We start from the raw sequence: 22,180 nt of genomic DNA on the forward strand, positions 1-22,180 counted from the left end.
TTTTGTATTTTTTGTTCAGGTAGAGTGGGAGGGGGAGAGAGGAAGAGAGAGAGAAACATCGATGTGAAAGGGACACATCGAGTGGCTGCCACCCGCACGACCAACCAGGGCCGGGGACAAACTGCAACCGAGGTACGTGCCCTTAGCGGGAACCGAACCCGGGTCTCTCGGGACCGCAGGCCGACGCTCTAACCGCTGAGCCCAACCGGCCAGGGTGGGAAAATATTCTTACATGACCTTTTCACTCAGCTGTGCAATTTTAGAAATAGACTAATCTAATCAGTACTTTTGTTTTCAAATGATGACACTGAGATGTTGCTAGATGAAAGTAACATAGCCAGTTATTGGTAGAGCATGATTCCAACTCTCATATGAAATCCAGTCCTTCAGTTCTTATCTCACTCTTCCAGTGCTTTTCTACTGTTTATGTTTCTTATCTAACCACTTGCTTTAAAAGTGGCCTGGAAATTGACAGAGGTCTCTGAAAGATCTTTTACTTTAAATTGACTATTTATCAATGAATCTGTTAACAACTGAGCTCTCCAAACTCCCCACCGCCATTCATTTGTGAGACACCTTATTTTACTTTAAAACATGATGACTTCCTGAGAAGATCTCAAATGTCTCACTTAACTTGAGTACCTAATGTGTTATATTTTTTAACATAAATATTATTATGCTAGGCATTTTTAATACACTGTCTCATTAAAATCTTATCACTGTATGAGCTATGAAGAACCTGAAATTAGAGAAAGAAGATAATTTGACCATTATTTCTTTAAAGTGGCTTTAATTTATTCTGATTCTGTGTTCAATTCGTTTTTCCCATCTACCACACGGACCATTATTGTAAAAACCTCAGTTAGATTTCCCAATTTGTGTAGACATTGGTGAATCTTTAGCCACATTTTATTCTAAAACACTTGTTTACATGTAAAGTACAGTGATTAATCTTTGTTGTTGAATGTACTTAAACCAATCTTTCATTGCCATTTAGTATTCATCCCGTTTATCTTTCTTTTCAGGCCTGTATGTGGAATCAGAGGAAAAACTCTCATAATTAACTTGCCAGGTAGCAAGAAAGGATCTCAGGTAAGAAACCTTGAGAATTATATAGTTTAGTGTACGAAGTTTTGAACAGCTGTGGGAGTTAGCCAACCAAAAACTTGGAACACTTCACAAGACACTTCTGACATCAGTTGCAATTCAGTGCATTTCCAAAACCACTCTCTGTTTCAATAATTCACTAAAAAGAGTCACAGAACTCATTAAAAGATGGTATAGCCACGATTATGGCTTATTACAGGGAAAGGATACAGATTAAAATCTTCCAAGGGAAGAAGTGCATTAGAGAGAGTAGAGGACGGTTACCAAATGGGAGCTTCTGTTATCCTCTCTTATCTGTGGAGTCATGAATGCATTAATCTCCTGACATTAGTGTGTAACAACACAGGGAGTATTGCCTATCAGCTTCAAACCCTTGATGTCCAAAGATTTTACTGGGGCTCATCACATACGACTCATATGGCTGACCTTTAGTCTCTAGCCCTTCCCAGAGGTTGGGCTGATACCTTTAATGTCCAATACTTTCCAGAGGCAAAACTGATCCACATTACCCAAAGCCCCCATAATAAATCACACTTAGACTGTCTGATGGTCAAAAGTCCCCAGTACAAAGACACTCTTAACATTTCTCAGTTACTAAGGGCAAAAGCCAGTCTTTCTTTAAATAAAGCTAATTATTTATTAGGCAAGCTACTCCCTGGCCTTTGACCAAGGCTATCTTATAGCAAAATGATTTTATTTGTCTGGTTGGACATCTATATTGACTATTGCATTTTTACTATAGACATAAACACAGTATAAGTGTGAATATGCCTATGATTTAGAGAAGCCATTGTAGGATTGGGATAGATTTAGAGAAATAGCTAATCCATCCTCTATAGTCATTACATACATTTTCATATTTTTGTACTAATTTTCTTATTTTCCACCCTGATCTACTATTTGTAGTCTATGATACATTCACATCGAACTATTTACCGTAGAAATTAGCTCTATTTCACAGGCCAGTCATTTTCCATTGGTATTACATTTTGAGGAGGCTTTAACTCAGTTTTCCAATACATATAACCAGTTTTCTAATCTTACTAAACTGCCAGTATTATAATGTGAAAAATAAGAGTCAGAAGATACTGGCATATAACTGCATTCCTATACATACATTAAAGTTAGCCTTGCCTATCATCATATCATATGACAAAAATGCCTCCCAGAATGATGCTACTCAGGTTTAAGGCTTGTCAGCAACATATGGCTTTTCCCTTTCTGGCATCTGTTACAAATGAGCTAAGGAAGAACATCATCTCTTGTTCTAAACCTCTTTTGATACCCCAATATAATATCGGATTTCCCTCATTGCATGACCCATTTATTCATTCATTTACCTTTAGCTCTCATTTCTTCTCTTCGTTTATATCCAAACTTTCCTTTGAAAATCTTTGAATAAGAGTTGGTTTGGCCACTATGTGATCCAGATTGCCATCAGTATTACTTATTTAACAAGTGCCTCCTACCCAGTTAATTTCCTTTCATATAAGGCAGGGTTACTTAGTTCAGAACGAGTAGACAGACCCTCACAGTTGCAGCCCTGGTCCTAGGACCACTATATCTGGTGGGGAAAAAAAAGTTGAGGTGACATGGGAAAAAAAGATACAGCCCTAAAGTAAAAAAGTATGTCATAAGAGCATCCTCCCTCAACCCTCTCTTCCCCAGAAAAGTAAAGGAATCTGTCTAATGGGGACCATCCCTTGGCCTACCTCATGTTGAGTATAGTCATACACCAAGTAAGGTGTGTAAGCCAGTCCTTCATGTCTTAATCTCCTCCCCTTTGAGACAACAAATGTTTCCATTGTCCATCCAATTTTTTATCAAATCATTGTTCTGTAGATGAAAGTGTGTTCCTTGGTGTAACGGTCATTGATACAGTATCTTCTGTTCTGGTCCTTTCATAGTACACTGAGCATTTGTTTCTACCACTGGGTAAGCAAAGCCCAGTGTAGTATCTATTCCTGTTAGCACCCATTGGTAGCCTCCAGGGACTACTGGCGTCAGGCCAACTTACCAGCTATGTGCAAGGTCATCCCCTGTGGAATCTGCTGTGTAGCCCTCTGCCATCTCTGTCTCTCTTATTAGCAGACAGAACAGTCCTTGTTGGCATTGTGTGTCTCAGAAAGTGCAAGAGGAATATATCTACATTCATCTCATCTCCGCAGCCCCCTAATGTTCACTCATCTCATGGGCCCAGGTGGTCATATAAAGAAGCACACCAATATCTGCTCACCAGTTCCAATCAAGTCTCAATTCTGGAAGGGGGTTCTTTTGATAGGCATTAACATATCCTACTTTAATATACCCCTTGCATTCCCAGGATGATTTCCATAGGTCCATGCCCCATACAGGGATCCCTTTAGTAGAACAGTGTTCCATTGTCCTTCTGCCTGACCATAATGGCCAGGCCATTAGACACGTCCCATAAGTTGATAAAAACCCAAACATAGGGCCAAACATCATACAGTTCAGCCTATCGAGCTGATTTGTTTTTACCTTCTTCAATCAGAGTGGCGGCCTTCCAAACAGGATGCTGTCCCTTCACCTTGGAATTGCCATCCATAAACCAAGCAGCTCTTTGTTGATCAATAGAAAGCTGTTTATAGGGCACCGCCCAAGTGGCCCAAGTGGCCATAGGATCCAGCAGCTCCTCAGGTGGTTCCGAAGTCGGCCCTAGGTGAAAAGAGGCTACCTGCTCGTGAGTACCTCCTTGCATTCTCCTGGTAGCATGATCCTATATCCACCATTTCCATTTTATTATGGAATTCTCCTGGGCATTGCCTTCCCCATTAGAGCATTTCTCTGACATTACCTAAGATATGGATATTTGAGGTTTCAAGATTATATTATTTTATGTCCTTCAGTAATAAGGGACGTTTCAATTAAAGTTCAGTAACAAGTGAGTAATCGTCTTCTCAAATATAAATTTTTCTGGTCCAAAGCCCCAGCAGTTGTTGCTGGGTGGCATTCACAGGTTTTTGCCATAAGCCCCAGTTTGCTCTCCACACAGGGCTATTTTACAGCAAATTAATGACTTATATGGGCTTAGGCAGTCTTGTTGATTCCCACTTAGAATATCCAATCTATTTTGGTGGAAGAGTGGCTTTATATGCCTCTGTCTTACATTACTAGGTAGGGGAAGAATTCTCCAGTGAAACACAATATCCATTCCCATAATACATTCATATAAAGGAGACTCACCACTTCACGTAAAGTTCACTGTGCAAACATTCTATTTTCATCCAAACTTTCACCTTGATCCCTATTGCATTTCTATATCCCCTCAATCTAATATCCCTCAATTAGGACTGCAACAAGTTTTAGAATCACAGTACATGGAATTCCCATAACAACAAAAAGCCCCCCCAAAATCTTTTCTCCATTCCCTGACCATTTTACCCATTTATGTGCATATGGCTTTGGACTTCTGGGCCTGCACTGGGCCAAGGGATCCAGACCCTTTTGTCAGATCTTATATTGATTAGATTATGGGATCATCACGGTAGGTGATTCAAGGTGAGGTCTCTTACAGTCATCTTTGCCTTCTAGCTTTTTAAATATTTCTAAACTAAAGTAAATATATATTTGTTTAGGACCCAAAGCCCTCATATTAAACCACATTGTTAGACTGTGCAGTGGCCATAGTTACCAGAAAATCAAAGATACTCCTATCAGGAGACCAGCAAGTGCTCCCATCTGTTTGCTCAATCCACAGCAATGCTACATTAAGATCTTTGTTTTGCCACATCAGTGCTTTATTCAGCCATTTTTTTTAAATTAAATTTATTGGGGTGACATTGGTTAATTAGGTTACATAGGTTTCAAGTGTACTTCTATGATACATCTGTGTGCCCACCAAATATCTTCCATCACCATATATTGGACCCCCTTTACCTTTACTACCCCTTTCCCTCTGGTAACCACCACACTGTTGTCTGTGTCTATGAGATTTTGTTTGTTTGTTTTTTTATTCATTTGTTGCTCAGTTTTATATTCTACATGAGTGAAATCATATGGTTCTAACTTTTTCTGTGTGATTTATTTTGCTTAGCATGATATTCTCAATTTCCACCCTGCTAGGACAAGTTCCTTGTTATCTCTCATTCTCTTTCCCCATTTTCTTATGAATCAGTCTACCTTTACTCGCTATTTATTGCCTCAACCTAACTTTTTTCCTTTAGAAGCAACTCTGAGACTAGCAACTATATATCAGACCATTCCAGAATCTCAGCTTGTCTCAGACTCAGGATCCACCCCAACATTCTCCCTTACATTCATTTTAGCTAGTACAGATAACCAAGGGATTGTATGTGTACTTTGTTTCTAGTTATTTTGCACTTATTTTTGCATCCAGTGACACAGCTCCTTAGGAGTTGGAGCTTTCATTTTGAAATTCCATTGCTAACTTTTATCTTCAATAACTAATTGCAGCATAGCTGCATTTCCATTATGGGTGATCCTATGTTCATTCAGGCTTTACAGAATCATCACTCCTCACCCTCTCTTCCTTTCTCCTCCAAGATTACATGTTTCATGCATCAGAGTTGTTCTAACGAATTCCACTTCTAATACCAACTGTAAGGAGTTTTGGCCAACTGCGAAAGTTAGCCAACTACAAGTTAGAGCACTTCACAAGACTGCCCTTACTTCTGACACCAATTGCAATTCAAGGGATTCCTAAAACCCCTCAATTTTAACAATTCATTAGAAGGGTTCACAGCATTCACTGAAAGCTGTTAAACTTACAGTTACGGTATATTACAGGGAAAGAACACAGATTGAAATCAGCCAAGGGAAGAAGCAGATAGAGCAGAGTCTAAGAGAAGGTACCAAATGAGGAATTCTGGTCATCCTCTCATTACCACCTCAACATAATATGAGACAATATGGACAGAGTATTGCTAACTAGGTACCCTCACTTTTGCCTGTGGTATCCAGAGTTTTTATTGGGACTTGGTCATATATTGCCTGCATAGCTGACGTTTAGCCTTGCCTTTTCCAGAGGGAATACTAATGCCTTAACTCTCTACTTACTTCCAGAGGCAAAACTGATAATGTTCCCAGAGGCCCTCAAATTAAATCACAGTGTAAGGCTGTCCAGTAGCTAAAGCCCCCAGGCAAACAAAGCCGCTTCTATCAGGCATGACATTTCAAGCAACTAAAGATCACCTCCCAAAACCTGAGAGTAAAGGCCAGATCTTTCTTTGGTTACGGATAAATTCTTTACTATATGATTTTTATCAGTAAAGTGATTGAGCCATACAAAAAGAGGTCAAAATATTGGACATGCTTTCATATATTTCAGTAACCCTCCATAAATATAAGATACTTCTTTACATCTTACATTCTAAGGTAAGTTACTTTAAATGTAAAAGAGAAAGACCTCTTCCCAAACACATTTCCCAAACATATCTGACACTATGTTCTCATGTTAAAGTTGTCACCTACTCTCTTTTTGGTGATACATTATTGGTAAGAGTGTGCAGCTGAATAGGATACTATATTGACTTTAATGCAGTGTTCTGTACAAACATATATCTAACTTTACCTAGCTGTACCTTATGATGGTAGTCAGAACTTTAGATCTCTGAAAATAACTCAGTCTTCAATTGGTTTGTTAGTTCTAGTGTTCAGCTCTAATTAGAGAGGTGAAAACTGTTCTTTAATATTCCCAAAATATATCTTTAAACCCCAAAGTTGTATAGAAATTTTTGTTTAAAAAGTTGTATGCTTATACAGTACTGTACTTCTTCAGAGAATACTATAATATATGCCATTCTTACCTCATATTTCATATTACAACAATCGTGCTTTAACTAGGATTCATTCTCAAGACTGATGGAGAGAAATAACAAATTCAAAATCACAAATAAATTTGATTGCTACCATTATACATGCCTATAAAAGTGCTTCATCTTCATTTTTTTCTTCCTCTTGCATACAGGAATGCTTTCAGTTTATACTGCCAGCTCTACCTCATGCCATTGACCTTTTACGCGATGCCATTGTAAAAGTAAAGGAAGTGCATGATGAACTTGAAGATTTACCTTCCCCACCACCTCCTCTTTCTCCTCCTCCCACAACTAGCCCCCATAAACAGACAGAAGACAAAGGGGTTCAATGTGAGGAAGAGGAAGAAGAGAAGAAAGACAGTGGTGTTGCTTCAACAGAAGACAGTTCTTCATCACATATAACTGCAGCAGCCATTGCTGCCAAGGTAAGCCTGCTGAGAGAGATCCAAAGATCTAAAGGACCCACAGGTAAATGTACTGATTTCATTCCTATTTTCATCCCATCATTCCATATGTTTAAAACCTTTTCAGTACATCCTTAAAAAAGAACTAGAATACTCATGACACTCCATAGCTATGTTTCCTCCATAATGTAGAATTCTTAAAGGCATTAAAGCTTGTTCTGAGTTCTGAGGCATTAAAGATACTGCTGTTACCTAGTGAAGAAATGGCTACAATGCTAAACAATGGGATATTGAAGAAGTCTTTGGAGATGTCATTTTTGTTGTCATAATAAATACACAATGTTCATATTTTCAAAATATCACATATTCCCAAATTCTTAAAGGATAAGCAAACTGAAAGTAGACCTTATATGATTCAAGAAATTAGTTAAAAAGATTAGTGAAGATTTTTTAACATAAGGGTTTTCAGCAATTAACTAAGCAGTTATTTAAATATAATAACACAAATTACCATAGTGGTGTAGAGAGGAAGTGGATATAAGGTATTTGCATTTTTAATCTAATAATGTAATATTATTAGGATAGTACCAATGTATTAAAAATTCTTTGGGGGAAATTCTGAGACTAGAGTACCGTGAGGTACTTGAGTAAAATTAGTCCTCTTAAAGCCACAGAACATGATTTACATTATTATTCATACCTAGTGTGATCCACCCAGTGTGTTTTAAAATCTTCAGAAAGTAACATATTGCTTCTGGGAATAATGATTGTTCATTGATTGAGAGCATAAAGATTAAAAATCAAATAGCTATTTTAAGTAATCCCTAAGGTTTTATGGATCATCCAGGTATTTTGTCTATGTGGATAGCATGAGAGGGGTTTTTTAATTTTTTTTTTTACAACATATAGATTAGAAAGGATCATAGAGATCCTTTTGAAGTGTCCATTCAGACAACCAGTAGGTGATCCTTTAAATAAAGACCAGATGATTCTATCTCCAGATCTCTTTAATGATCCATTAAATTTTTACTTAAGGCTAGTAAGTATTTAAGTTGTGTGTGAGGTTTGTTTTGTTTTTATGGAACTAATTGGTGAATTCGATACATTTAAAAAATCAATGTATGTTCTTTCTTTTTTACTCTTAATTAAAAGAGTAAAAAATACCACCAATTTCAATCATAAGAAAAAAAGCTTGTAACATTGGAAATTTAAGCTGATTTAACATTTCATGGTTCCATTTGTGTTTACTTTTTTCCTTTCCAGTCATTTTGCTTGTGTAGTTTCATGTTTTCTTGTCACTATATTCATAGTTGTTATGTGTTATGCATTAGAAGCATCCATTCTACACCAGTCCTGCTGTTATCATGGCACACGGTGAGCAGCCCATCCCTGGTCTCATCAGTTATTCCCATCATGCAACAGGCAGTGCAGATGAACGGGTAAGACAAAGAGGCTTTTGCATTAATGGTTTTGCAAACATACTGCCTACCTCCTATCCTTGGAGGTAAGCTATAACATATTATGTAGATGTGTTTTATTTGGAATGATCTTCAGTAGTGCTTTCTTGTGAAAGTGTGCCACTGAGTATATTTCATCAGAGAATTTAATTTAATAGAGTTTCTCCTGTACCTAAACTATTCTAATATCATTAAGATTCTGTATTATGTAGCAATGAGCTTTCATTACATGACTTCCAAGAACTTCTTTGCTCAGAAGTTATTTTCTTTAGCAGTTTTATTACATACCTTCAAATAAATTACCCAGCTTCATTAAAGTAATTTCTTCAAGAGATTTACCTTATGCCTTACAGACTGGTCAAGCTAATATATCATTTGTATTAACCTTGGGGGTTTTTTGTGTTTTTTTGTGTTTTTTTTGCTCATGATTTTACATCTTATTTTCTTTTTCTTCACTGTGTTCTCATTACAACTATTTAGAGTTGAGTCTTGATGCAAATTCTGAAATTCCTAATCTTCAGATAAAAACTTTTAAGGATACAGTACATATCACTTCTTTTGGTCACTGGCTGAAAGATAGTTTGCAAAAAGTGCCAAGCTAATAAAGATTAAACTGATAAGTATAACTGACTAAGCAGTAATGACTTAAAAAAAAAATTCTACAGTAAAATTTGGCTTTAAATACTTAGAAAAAGCAAGCACTCAGAATTTCGGGAAGAGGGTATGGAGGGATAGGTGGGGAACTAGTATCAGTAGTCTCTTGGGAGATACTCTACCAAAATGAAGACTTTAACCCTTATACTCAATAAGCCCTGCCTGATTGGAAATAAATTTAGGTTAGTCGAAGGACAAGTAGAAAATTTGAATATTGTTTAGTAGAATTATTAATGAATTTCAGTTGACAACTGGTATATGGATTCTCCAAATATAGCTTTGTTATAAATTATAAACATTCAGAAATATACCAAACTTGAAACCAGACTGTTTTTTTGTATTCTCATTTCATAAAACAACCACAACTGTAATAATAATCCTGGTTTTCAAACTAAAGTATTTGGAAATTTTATATTCATAAACAAACTTTTAAGTTACTATATTCTGAGTTTTATTACACTGAAAATGATTTTAGGGACTCTTCTCTTTTTTTTAGTTCTCCCAAGGATTGCACATAACTAGTACCATTCTAGATGCATAGAAGAAAAACTAATTATTACATACAATGGATTTCTTTTATTCTTAGGATTTCATTCTCTGGAGGAACGAGTTGACAATGGCTATTTGTATTCTAACTAGATGTCCACATATGGCATCACTAGGAACTTATTATTTATTAATTGATATTTAATATTCCTTTGTAAGTGGTTGTTTGGTCTTTTGATAGATAATTCGGTTTTGTAAGTAGATTTACATTTTGTGGTTCCTTTACAAATGATAATCAGAACTATAAATCAAAGAGTATAATGTTCAAGTTCTTTAGACCTTGCATCCATAGAAAAGAATGAAAAAAAAAAAAAAGAAATAGATATCAGAAAATAATGAAAAGGAAGGTTTTTAATGTTCTTAGTGTTCCTAAAGAAGTTGTGTTAACTCTGTGAATGCTTATCTGGCATTAACTTCATTAATGAGCCTCACTGGTTCTGAATGCCCTGGTTTATTGTCAGTGTTTTAGATCTCTGCATGAGAACAGTCATTTGCAGTATCTCTATGGGTTTTTATACCTATGAACTATTTGGCTGATTTTTACAAGCTTTACTAATGTAAAATTTTTAAATTAATTTTTGAAAGGGAGGTCTAATTGCCTATTGGAGAGAAAAATCACAATTTTCCTCATCTGGTTCCCATTCTGAGACATGTGAAGCAATATGGAATAATGTGAAATTATGCAACTTAAAATCAGAAAAAAACTGAATATAAGTCCCAACTTTACCACTCAACATTTTGGACAAATTACTTGAGCTATAAGGTTGAGTTTCTCACTCATAAGATGGAAATAATAATTGCCCTGTAGGTCACAAGAGGTTATTTATTTATATCAAATAATGCGTATGGGGAAAATTATTAACTTGTAAATTTAGAGTGCAATATTTACAAAATTCTAGGCACCAAACTCTTTGCTTGATGCTCAGAATGCAAATATAATGGATTGTTCTAGCCTGTAAAGAGTTCACAATCTAACTAGGGGGTTCTTATTGTTACTTTTTTAATTCCCTAACTCTACTTCTTATGATAAAGAAAGTGAACCTGATCAGTGTACTGTTTCTTCAATAGTTAGTTACTAGTGATCTGATGACTAGTTTTTGCCTAACCAACCAACTTGATTTTTCAGAAAATAAAGAGGCTTGAGGAATACATCTTATAATAGATATTTGTTAGTAGTCATTTCCCATTGTCTTTCTAATTCTACACCACATTTCCCAGTCATAGAATTTAGGGTTGAGGGAGATTGACTAAACCTCCAGGATAGGCTGGCTTAACATAATCAGCATATCCATTTCACATGCCACAGATTTTTGTTTGTTTGATTGTTTTTTTTGTTTTTGTTATTTTTTTGTATTCACCTGAGAATATGTTTTTATTGATTTTGAGAGAGAGAGAGAGAGAGAGAGAGAGAGAGAGAGAAATATTGATGTGAGAGGAACATTGATTGCCTCCCATAGACACCCTAACTGGGGATTAAACCTGCAACCTAGATATGTGTTCTAACTGAGAATTTAACCCACAACCTTTTGGTGTATGGGATGAGGCTCCAACCAACTGAGTCACCTGGCCAGGGCTAGCCACAGTTTTTAGTTCAAGAAACACATAATTCAGGCCTGTAAGAGCAAGTGGGTCTCATCTCTTAAATTTTATTTGAACTACTGGGGGCATAAGCTCTCTGTTTCTTATTGGATATTAATGAGGAAATATATAACCTCAATAATTTCATCTTGGAACCAAGCAAAGAATGCCTGCCAACAGTGGAACCAACGGTTAACAAAGCAATCCTGAGAAGTGGAAGAAAAAGAGAAGTGTTAGGTCCTGTCCACAAGGTTTAAACCACTCACTCAAACCCCTGTTGAACTATACCTACCTTTTTACTTTTATTTTTATTTTTGTAGTATGTTTTTATTGATTTATTTAGAGAAAGAGGGAGAGGGAGAGAGAGATAAAAGCATCAATGTAAGATAGAAACATCGATATGCTGCCTCCTGCCTACCCCACTGGGGATTGAGTCCACAACCCAAGCATGTGCCCTGACTGGGAATCGAACCAGTGACCTCTTGGAGCATGGATTGAGCCCGTGAGCCACACCAGCTGGGCTGAACCTACCTTTTTAAAAAAAAAAAAAATTAATTTATTTTTGTTACAGATGTTTCTCTTTTTTCCCCCACCGATTCACCCCTCCCCACGCCTCCCTGCCCTCTCCCCAGCTTTTTTGTCTATGTCCATTGTTCATGCATACATGCATATAAGTTCTGTGGTTTATCTCCCCCCCCACCCCCTCTTTCAGGGATAGTCAGTCTGTACCCCATTTCCACCTCTCTGGGGCTACCTCATTCCTCAGACTATTATGTTCATTATATTCCACAAATAAGTGAGATCATATGATACTTGTCTTTCTCTGTTTGGCTTGATTTGCTTAGGATGACACTTTCCAGGTCCCTCCATGTTGTCTCAAAGGATAAGAGATCTTTCTTTCTTACAGCTGCATAGTACTCCATTGTGTATATGTACCATTGCTTTTTTATCTATTCGTCTACTGATGGACATTTGGGCTGTTTCCAGATCCTAGCTATTGTAAATAGTACTGCTATGAACATGGGGGTACATATATTCTTTCTGATTGGTGTTTCAGGCTTCTTAGGGTATATTCCTAGAAGTGGGATCACTGGGTCAAATGGAAGTTCAATTTTTAATTTTTTGTGGTAACACCATATAGTTTTCCATAGTGGCTGCACCAGTCTGCATTCCCACCAGCAGTGTACTAGAGTCCCCTTTCCTCCACACCCTCGCCAACACTTGTTGTTTGATGATTTGTTCATGGTGACCATTCTGACAGGTGTGAGGCGATACCTCATTGTTGTTTTAATTTGCATCTCTCTGATGATTAGTGATGTTGAGCATTTCTTCATATGTCTCTCAGCCATTTGTATGTCCTGTTTGGAGAGGTGTGTATTTAGTTCCTCTGCCCATTTTTTAATTGGGTTCTTTGTCTTCCTTTTGTTGAGTTGTATGGGCACTCTATATATATTGAAAATTAACCCCTTATCTGATATATCATTGGCAATTATGCTCTCCCATACAGTGGGTAGCCTTTCCATTTTGATGATTGTATCTTTTGCTGTGCAGAAGCTTTTGAGTTTGATGTAGTCCCATGTGTTCATTTTCTCCTTTGTTTCTATTGCCTTAGGTGATGTGTCAGTGAAAATTCTGCTGCGTGTGATGTCTGAAATTTTGTTGCCTACAGTTTCTTCTAGGATTTTAATGGATTCATTCATGAGTCACATTTAAGTCTTATTTATTTTGAGTTTATTCTTGTGTAGGGTGTAAGTTGATGGTCTAGTTTCATTTTTTTTTTTTTTTTTTGCATGTAGCTGTTTAATTTTCCCAACACCATTTATTAAAGAGGCTGTCTTTACTCCACTGTATGCTCTTGCCACCTTTGTCAAATATTAATTGAGCATATTGCCTTGGGTTCACTTCTGGGTTCTCTGTTCTGTTCCACTGGCCTATATGTCTGTTCTTGTGCCTGTACCTACCTTTTTACTTTTCAATTATATGAGTCATTAAATTACATTGAATTAAAGATAGAAATGGGTATACTGTTTTCTGCAACCAAAACAGCGTCTTAATTAATATACCTCGATGTATACTGTCTATCAAAGAGATGAAAAGTCTCTTTCTTATAATGAGTGAAATATATCGACTAGGAATCCATGATATTTTATAACTGAGGGAGAATCCTGATTCAAAGGTTAGAGAGTAGGAGAATGTGACACAAAGGTAGAAAACAAGGAAAATAAATTATGCCCCTCTGTTGTTGCTAAATAAGTTGTAAAGGTCTTTTCAAGGAAACTGGATCTAAGTATGATGACATTATAACTTATGCAATAGAGCTTCAAAGCAACTGATATATTTTAAAAATCCAAGTTATAATAACAGGCAAAGAGGAATTTGAGACAAAGAGAAAAGATACCTATGGAGATACATAATAGGAAATCTTGTCTCGCTGACAGAAATTAAATCTTCTGGAGAAGTTCAGCACAAAAATGATTTTCCCCAATTTCCACTGGATACAAGAAAATCTGCTGCTTGCCCTGGACAGGAAATGAATTGCTGATTTCCTTTGGTAAAAGATATGGCGAAAACAATATGTTGAATTCAAATGGCCAGTCAGAATTAGCAACCTGCCATTCCTATAGATTTGTCTGGAAATAAATTATATCATTACAAAAAACTGAGGTATTTATAAAGTTTTTATAAGAAAATTGAAGAACATAAAATATATCTATAGATATATAGATTAGATATAGATTTGTATTATTTCTGTCTATGAGGATTTTGGTGTATTAAAACAATATTAATTGTGTTCCATTCACTTTTCTAAACATCTTACATATACCAGCACTGTACCTACATTGTGAGAAAATTGAAGCACAGAGAGGGTAAGGACATATAACTAGCTACTGATGTTCAAGTCCCAGCAGTCTAGCACCTGAATCAGCACTCTTGACTACCCTGCTTTAGCACTTCTCAGCACAGTAGAGAAAGAAATGGTAAAGTTCTGGGAGATGATTAGCTAGTTAGAAATTCTTCTCAAAAATGAAAACTGGGATATTTAGATACTGGCCTGAAATATTTGTATGATAAAAAGTATTGCACAGCCTAAGAATTGTAAACCATAGCAAGTGTTTACTCGGGAAATTTACTGATTCAAGCAACGGAGCTTTAAGCTATAAGCACCAGTGGAGTCAGAAATATATTTAGATAAATCCATGAGACCAAATACTTTGGAGAACATAGTATGATATATGTTAAAAGTTACTCTTTTTAAAGGTTGAGCCATAATACTCATAGAAATATAAAATAAATCTTTGTCAGAGGTTTTATTTAACTAATTAACTAATGAGAGATCAGTAAGCTGCTACAAACAGTTCAAAGAAAATTCAAGGTACATACACAAATGTATCAATAGTCTCAAAGGCTAGGATGAATTTATATAAATATCAAACATGGTCAGTATACACAGGGCAATAATCAATTGATCCTTCTCAGGACAAAATTCACTTGCATTTCTGTAGACAAAAATAATTTGCAGTAGTATTGATTTTCTATAACTTGCAGAATTGCAAAATAGTAAAACACAATGAAAAGTGCAGACAGTGCAGGTCGTACAAATCAGGATATTTCATAGTCTTTACCAATTTTTCTGACAAACTTTCCCCCCATTTCCACCCCCATGATTGTAATACTCTCAAAGATGCTATTTCAACACAAAAGAATGGCTTAGTTTTAGCCTGATTATTTATGTGGTTGCAGCAAGATATGAATTAACCATATGACCTCAGTGAGTTGGCTTTGCAAATACAGAGGCCACAAAATTTTACTTCTGTCTTGAAGTTTTCATAGGAATTCTCAGATTCTACTTTTTAAAAGTCTCTATTTTTGTCATCTCAAGAATAGGAATCCACACCCAAGAAACTTTCCTCACCCTATTTCACCTGCAAGTACTTGTCATTTGGGTGAGTTCTCTTATCCAAGTCACCAAAATTTCATTACCATATAAAACTGATCTTCCTTACTTCATACAAGGCTTAGACCCTCTACTCCAGATACCTGGTCATTTTTCCTGGGAGGGCTTTGTAGGCACTGGCTTCATGAATACAGCCAATCTTTATTCCTCAAAAGTAGCAGTTCCTATCAGATTAAGTGATCACCATTTCTAAATATAACACTCCAGCTAAGTCCTTGGATCCACCATCAATTTGTCTAATTATATCCTGTTAAAAAGGAAGAAATTTTTATTAAATATAGGGAAATCACTATATTGTCAAGTCAGTAAGTTTTTCTGATTTCTGAGGGAGGAAGAACAAAATATATTAATTGTTTCATTTTAGTTTTTTAGAAATCAGGATCTACTAAATTATTTGGATTACATGTAGCTTAAGGAGAAAGGATAAGAGTTTCCTCATATACCAGAAAACAAAACATTTGAAACAACATCATAATATTACAAACAAATAGCCTGAAAAAAATTCTTCACTTTATTCAGTCCTATGGAATACATTCTCATTCCACTGGATCTATGCAGTCTACCTTCATGCTTCTAGCTTCTATACTAAAAAGGTTTCAGAAATATTAACTCAGTCCACTGTTAGAGTATAAAACTTGTCTAAGCAATGTCACTTTAGAAGTTTGTATCTAAGAGTACATTCTTTGAAGCATCAGCAGTTTGAAGTATCTGGTACAGTTCTTTGTTGAATACACAAGCTCTGGACTGTAGCAACTTTCAGGCAAGCATCAAAATCCACCTGTAGATAACAGAGACTTTATAGCTACTGTTATTAACTGTAACCAACAATACGAGAACAAAAGATAGTAAAATTTTCTTTCGGGGATTTTGAGCAGTATTTTCCCATAAAGACATTATGGGAAAATTGACAGTTTTCCAGGGACTTTACACAAAGCATACAATTTCAGAAATAGTTGTATTAATAACATTTTACTTACCTAGAGAAGGTTGGCCTTCTCTTTTGATATGCAAATTTCCCATGAAATTTACGGTTGTAACACATGGACAAACCTAATTATAGCTTTCTTCACTCTTTTTCTATGTTGAAAGAACACATTTTTGTAATTTCTAGGAGACGGGAAATTTGTTTTAATCCTCACCTGAGGATATTTTTCCATTTATCTTTACATAGAGTGGGAGGGAGGGAGAGAGAAAGAAAGAAGCATCGATGTGAGAGAGGCACATTGATTGGTGGCCTCCCTTACAACCTTGACCAGGGCTGGGGGCAATCTGCAACCAAGTTATGTGCCCTTGACCAGAGTTGAACCTGCAACTCTTTGGTTTGCGAGCCAACGCTCTAACCAGTGGGCCAGACTGGCCAGGGTGAATTTTAATGTGTACAGGATCCAGAGACCAAAAGCTTGAAACTGCTGCTTGAGGAAAAAACGTTTTACCCTTAAAAAAACAAAAGCACATACATGCTCAATTGTATTTCTCAATCACTATCACTCCTACTATAGTCTCAGTGACTCATACTAATTATAACTTTTTTTTTTTTAATCCTCACCCGAGGACATTTTTTTCCATTTTTTGCACAGATAGAGTGGGAGGGAGAGAGAGGAAAAGAGAGAGAGAGAGAAACATCGACGTGAAAGGGACACATCAAGTGGCCGCCACCCGCACGACCAACCAGGGCTGGGGACAAACTGCAACCGAGGTGCGTGCCCTTAGCGGGAACCGAACCTGGGTCTCTCCGGACCACAGGCCGATGCTCTAACCACTGAGCCAAACCGGCCAGGGCTAATTATAACTTTTAATGAAAGTAAGATACTCCTTTTTCACATAAAAAACCTGGTGGGATGGCAGTAGTTAAGAAATATCTGACATATTTTAGCCGACAGCCAAGTTCAAGAACATACTAATACAATTTTCTACAACATACACTTCTTTGACTGCTTATTAAAGTAGCAGAATGCAACATGTTCATAAACATGACAGAAAACTCTAATTTCTACATAGCAAATAAAAATAAGCAAAAATTATGATTACTAGTTAATACAACAGAAAAAAGAGACTAATTGGACTTCATCAAAATTAACAACTTTTCTGTATCAAAGAACACTGTCCAGAGAGTGAAGAGAACCCACAGAATGGAAGAAGATATTTGCAATTCATATGTCTGATAAAGGACTAATATCTAGAATATATAAAGAACTCCTGTAACTAAGTAATAAAATAAAACAACCCAATTAAAAATATGCAAAGAATTTGAATAGACATTTCTTTAAAGAAGGTATATATAGTAGGAGCAATATGTACATGAAAGATGCTCGATATCACTAGTTAGTGGGGAACTGCAGATCAAATCTTCTATAAGGTACCACTTTACATTCACTAGGATGGTTAATATCAAATACACACACAGACACACATAAAACAGAAAATAAGTGTTGGCAAAGGATATGGAGAAACTGGAATACTTGCATTGCTGGAGCAAATGTCAAATGCTGCCACCAGTGAAAAACACTTTTGTGGTTCTTCTAAAAATTAAATATTTGATCTAGCAATTCTACTTCTAGTTATGTACCAAAAATGAATTTAAAACAAGGATAAGTACGCCAGTGTTCATAGCAGCATTATTCTCATGGCAAAAAGGTAGAAACAACCCAAATGTCCATTGCTGGATAAACAATGTGGTATATACACAAAATGGAGAATCATTTAGCCATAAGAAGAAATTAAGTTCTGATATATGCTACATCCTTGAAAACATTATGCTGAGTTAAATAAACCAGACAGAAAAGGAAAAATATTGTATGATTCTACTTACATGCATTATCCAGAAGAGTCAAATTCACAGAGACAGAAAATAGGATAGAGGTTACCAGTGGCTGGAGAAAGTGAGGAATGGAGAGTTATTGTTTAAAGAGTACAGGGTTCCTCTTCAGGTGATGGAAAAAATCTGAAAATGAATAGTGGTGATGTTTGCATTGCACTGTGAATTTACTTACTGCCATTAAATTGTATACTTAAAAATGATTAAAACGATAAATTGCGTGTATGTATATTTTACCACAATAAAAAAATTAATGATTAGTAATCAATATTTCCTAATTTTATATATTAATTAAAAATTATCTAGGCATCTTACCTGGCTGGTGTGGCTCAGTGGTTGAGCATCAATCCATGCACCAAGAGGTTTCTGATTCGATTTCCAGTCAGGGTACATGCCCAGGTTCTGGGCCCAATCCCTAGTGGGGGAGCATGCAGGAGGCGGCCTGTTGATGTTGTCTCTCATTGATGTTTCTATCTTTCCCTCTCCCTTCCTCTCTCTAAAATCAATAAAGAAAAATATTTTTTTAAAAATTATCTAGGCATCTAATGTTTATCCATTAATTAACTCAATGTAATGTCAGTACAAATTTAAGTTACCTAAAGATCATGGAAATTATCCTCAAGCTGACATAAAAGCATAAATACTGTTGAAATACAATTTGTCAGAATGATTCAAGTAGTCAAACAAATATATTTTTTATAATTCTAAGTATTACTTAGGAGTAACGTTAGCTTGTTCAATCAGTAAACCTTTATCTGTTTAGGGACAGCAACCCCCCCCCCCCAATGTATAATTTTATTACACTTAACATTGATGAATATTTTTAAATAATATTTAAACAAAAATAATTAAGCTACCTTTGTTTACCAAAGATTTACCTTAGTTATATGAACTTGGATTCTTAAAATAATTATGAGTTAGTTTCTATTAAAAGATTTCTTAAATCACTTTGGCTAGTGTGGCTCAGTTGGTTGGAGCGTCATCCCATACACCACAAAGTGGAGGGTTTGATTCTCAGCCAGGGCACATACTGGGTTGAGGGTTCTATCCCAGTTTGGTTATGTACAGGAGGCAACAATTGATGTTTCTCTCTCACATTGATATTTCTTTCTCCCTTCCTCTCTCTAAATCATTTTATTTTAAATCTAGAATATTTTAAATATTAGAAATTTAATTTTCTTATTTTGGAAATTTTAGGAATAATTAACTTATTTAGGCACTTATTTCTATAAGGCAGTCAAAACAAAACTTCTTTAATTTAATAGACAATGTATTTTAATTACTAATTTCCAGAGAGTTGTAACATTTCACACTCACAATAGGTAAAGAAAGGCCTTTTTGAATTGTAACACATAAACCCAGAGAGTTTATGGTTTCAAGTCTAGAATTTAAGCCGAAGGTTCAGAATAAACACAGAAACCCAAAAATGCATCCCCACTCCACCCCCCAAAAAATTAAAGACCTGTTTTTCTTCTCTGAGGGTGCCAAATTCTTAATTGTTTGGGGCTGAAAATGAAGAAATGGACAAATAAAAAGGATTATAAATAGCATTCTCTCTCATCTTTCACCCAATAGAGAATAAAAATCTATAATCCATTTACATAGATTACCAAATGGTCAGACCATACAACCATAGTCACAAGTATTGCTGCCACCAATGAGCAACAGTTTTCTGGCAGTGCACAAACTAGAAACAAAGACAAAACACAAACCAATATAATGGGGCTTTTATTGAAGTTTTTTTAAACCTAGAGAAGCTGACAGTTATCTAAATAAAGTTCTATTGGCTTTTGAGTTTCACCTCTGGTTGCAAAGAAAAGATACCTGTGGGCTTAAACAAGTGTTTAAAAGTATACTCCTCCAACAGCACAAGTTACCTGATTCTATTAGATAAATCCACTGAGCATCTCAGTGGATGATCTCTAAAACTGTTAAAAATAATTTTTAAAGGTAAAATTTTATTACAAATACCGAATTAATACATATCAAATATGTTATTTTATTCATTAACCAATGAGAGTTACAGAATGATGTTACAACTGCTTCAGAGGAGAATTCAGAGAACACAACTATATAGGCATTAGGAATGCTGAAACGAATTTGCAAATACTTGATTATTATTTGCAGGGCAGTCCATTGCACTTCCATGGTACAAAAGAATCACTTGGACAAAAACCATTTATGTTACTATCAGTTTTTACAATTTAGAGTTGTAAAATAGCTGAAAGACTATGAAGCAAATAATCCAGAGTGGTTCACTACACAGGATACCTAGTAATATTGTTTTGTCCATTTTAAAGTCTTTCTGATTTTTCTGTTGCATAGATGTTTACAGAAAAATTAGATCTTTGTGAAAGATGTTTATGTGTCTTATGTGCATTTTTATTGTTTATACTACTGTTTGTTTCTACTTATATGGACTCCATATAGCAGGATTTTGTAGAAAGCTATTTAGTCTTTAATAGTAAATGAATGTTTTTGATGTTTTTATATAACTACTGTAGTTAATAAAGGAATTGTTAGGATACCAATTAAGTAATATTGTGGACTAATTATGTATGTAAGTGTGATGAATTAGTAGTAATTATTATTTGGGCTAATGTATGTTCTCATAAGTTTTTCACAAAGTTTACTATTATTTTTATCAATAAAATAAGTAGGAAGGTATGTTAAAATAAACTACATAGACCTTTTTCAAATCTAGAAAGCAGTGTGCATTGTACTTAACAATAGGAGCTTTTGATATCTGGTAGTTTTAGTTCTATCAGTTATTGGCTCTGACATTGTGAATTGCTTCTCCTTTCTAAGCCCCAGTCTTCTCTAAAATAGAAATAACAATGATATTCACTCTATTATCACTTTATGAATATTTAAATAAGAAAATTGATGTAAAAGCACTTAACACAGTATCTGGATAACAGTAAACATTTAATATTAGGGGGTTGATATCCTCACTGATACTAACTCAACCCTCAAATGTTACTTATACAGTTCTCATTTCATACCTCTTTTCTTTGCCCAACTGGACAATCTTATTTTTTTTCTTCTTATTCAACCTTTAGCCATCTTTTAAGATCTAGCTCAGTGAGTGGTTCTTACAGTTTTATAAATGATGACCTCCTTTGAGAATGTGATTAATGTTACTGCCACTCTCCAAAGGCTCACACACAGATGTTCTTAACCCCACTCTTTGCCTGGCTAATGTCTATTTATCCTTTCTGTCCCAATTTAGGTATCTCTTTCTTACAGAAACACTTGTCTAATCTGCCTCCTCCAACCTAAATTATTCTAGCAGTTATTCTTTCTCATAGCACCTTGTTCTTTTCCTTTATAGCTCTTATCAAAATTTACAATTATGTACTCATTCACGTGTTTGATTTATATGTATGTAGACTGTAAGGTCCATGAGAATCAAAATCACCTCTTAATTTATATGATCTCTCCAACATCCAACACAATTTGGTACATACTATGTAATGTATAAATACTTGTTAGCCTAGCCAGAGGGGCTCATTTCGGTGTCATCCTGTACACTGAAAGTTTGCTGGTTTGATTCCCAGTCAGGGCACATACCTAGGTTATGGGTTTGAGCCCCAGTTGGGGTATGTAAGGAAGGCAACCAATCGATGTTTCTCTTTCACAATGATCTCTCTCTTTCCTCCTCTCTATTCCTAAAAGAAAAAAAAAATTGTTAAATATGTTCCATGAAAAAACACAGTGTATTATCTATCTCTAAGAAATAGATGTCCATTAATTAACTTTATAAGACTAATATTAAAAAAATAAAATAGCCCTGGCCAGTTTGGCTCAGCAGTTAGAGCGTCAGCCTGCGGTTCGGAGAGACCCAGGTTCGGTTCCCGCTAAGGGCG

General features: G+C 35.7%; 1 protein-coding gene across 6 annotated transcripts in view; it reads left to right on the forward strand.

The window, feature by feature from the left end:
• Positions 1–22,180, forward strand: part of GPHN (gephyrin) — a 562,530-nt gene that overhangs the window by 308,826 nt on the left and 231,524 nt on the right. For 4 of the 6 annotated variants that reach the window (XM_036267724.1, XM_036267715.1, XM_036267732.1 and 1 more), the window contains exons 6-7: positions 1,026–1,092; positions 7,055–7,327. In XM_036267724.1, coding sequence (XP_036123617.1) covers positions 1,026–1,092; positions 7,055–7,327 — 340 coding nt within the window. Of the gene's footprint in view, positions 1–1,025; positions 1,093–7,054; positions 7,328–8,637; positions 8,746–22,180 lie in introns of all 6 variants that reach the window. The other 2 variants (XM_036267708.1, XM_036267700.1) reach the window with 1 other exon arrangement.

Source organism: Molossus molossus, unplaced genomic scaffold (assembly GCF_014108415.1).
Source record: "Molossus molossus isolate mMolMol1 unplaced genomic scaffold, mMolMol1.p scaffold_m16_p_1, whole genome shotgun sequence".
NCBI lineage: Eukaryota > Metazoa > Chordata > Mammalia > Chiroptera > Molossidae > Molossus > Molossus molossus.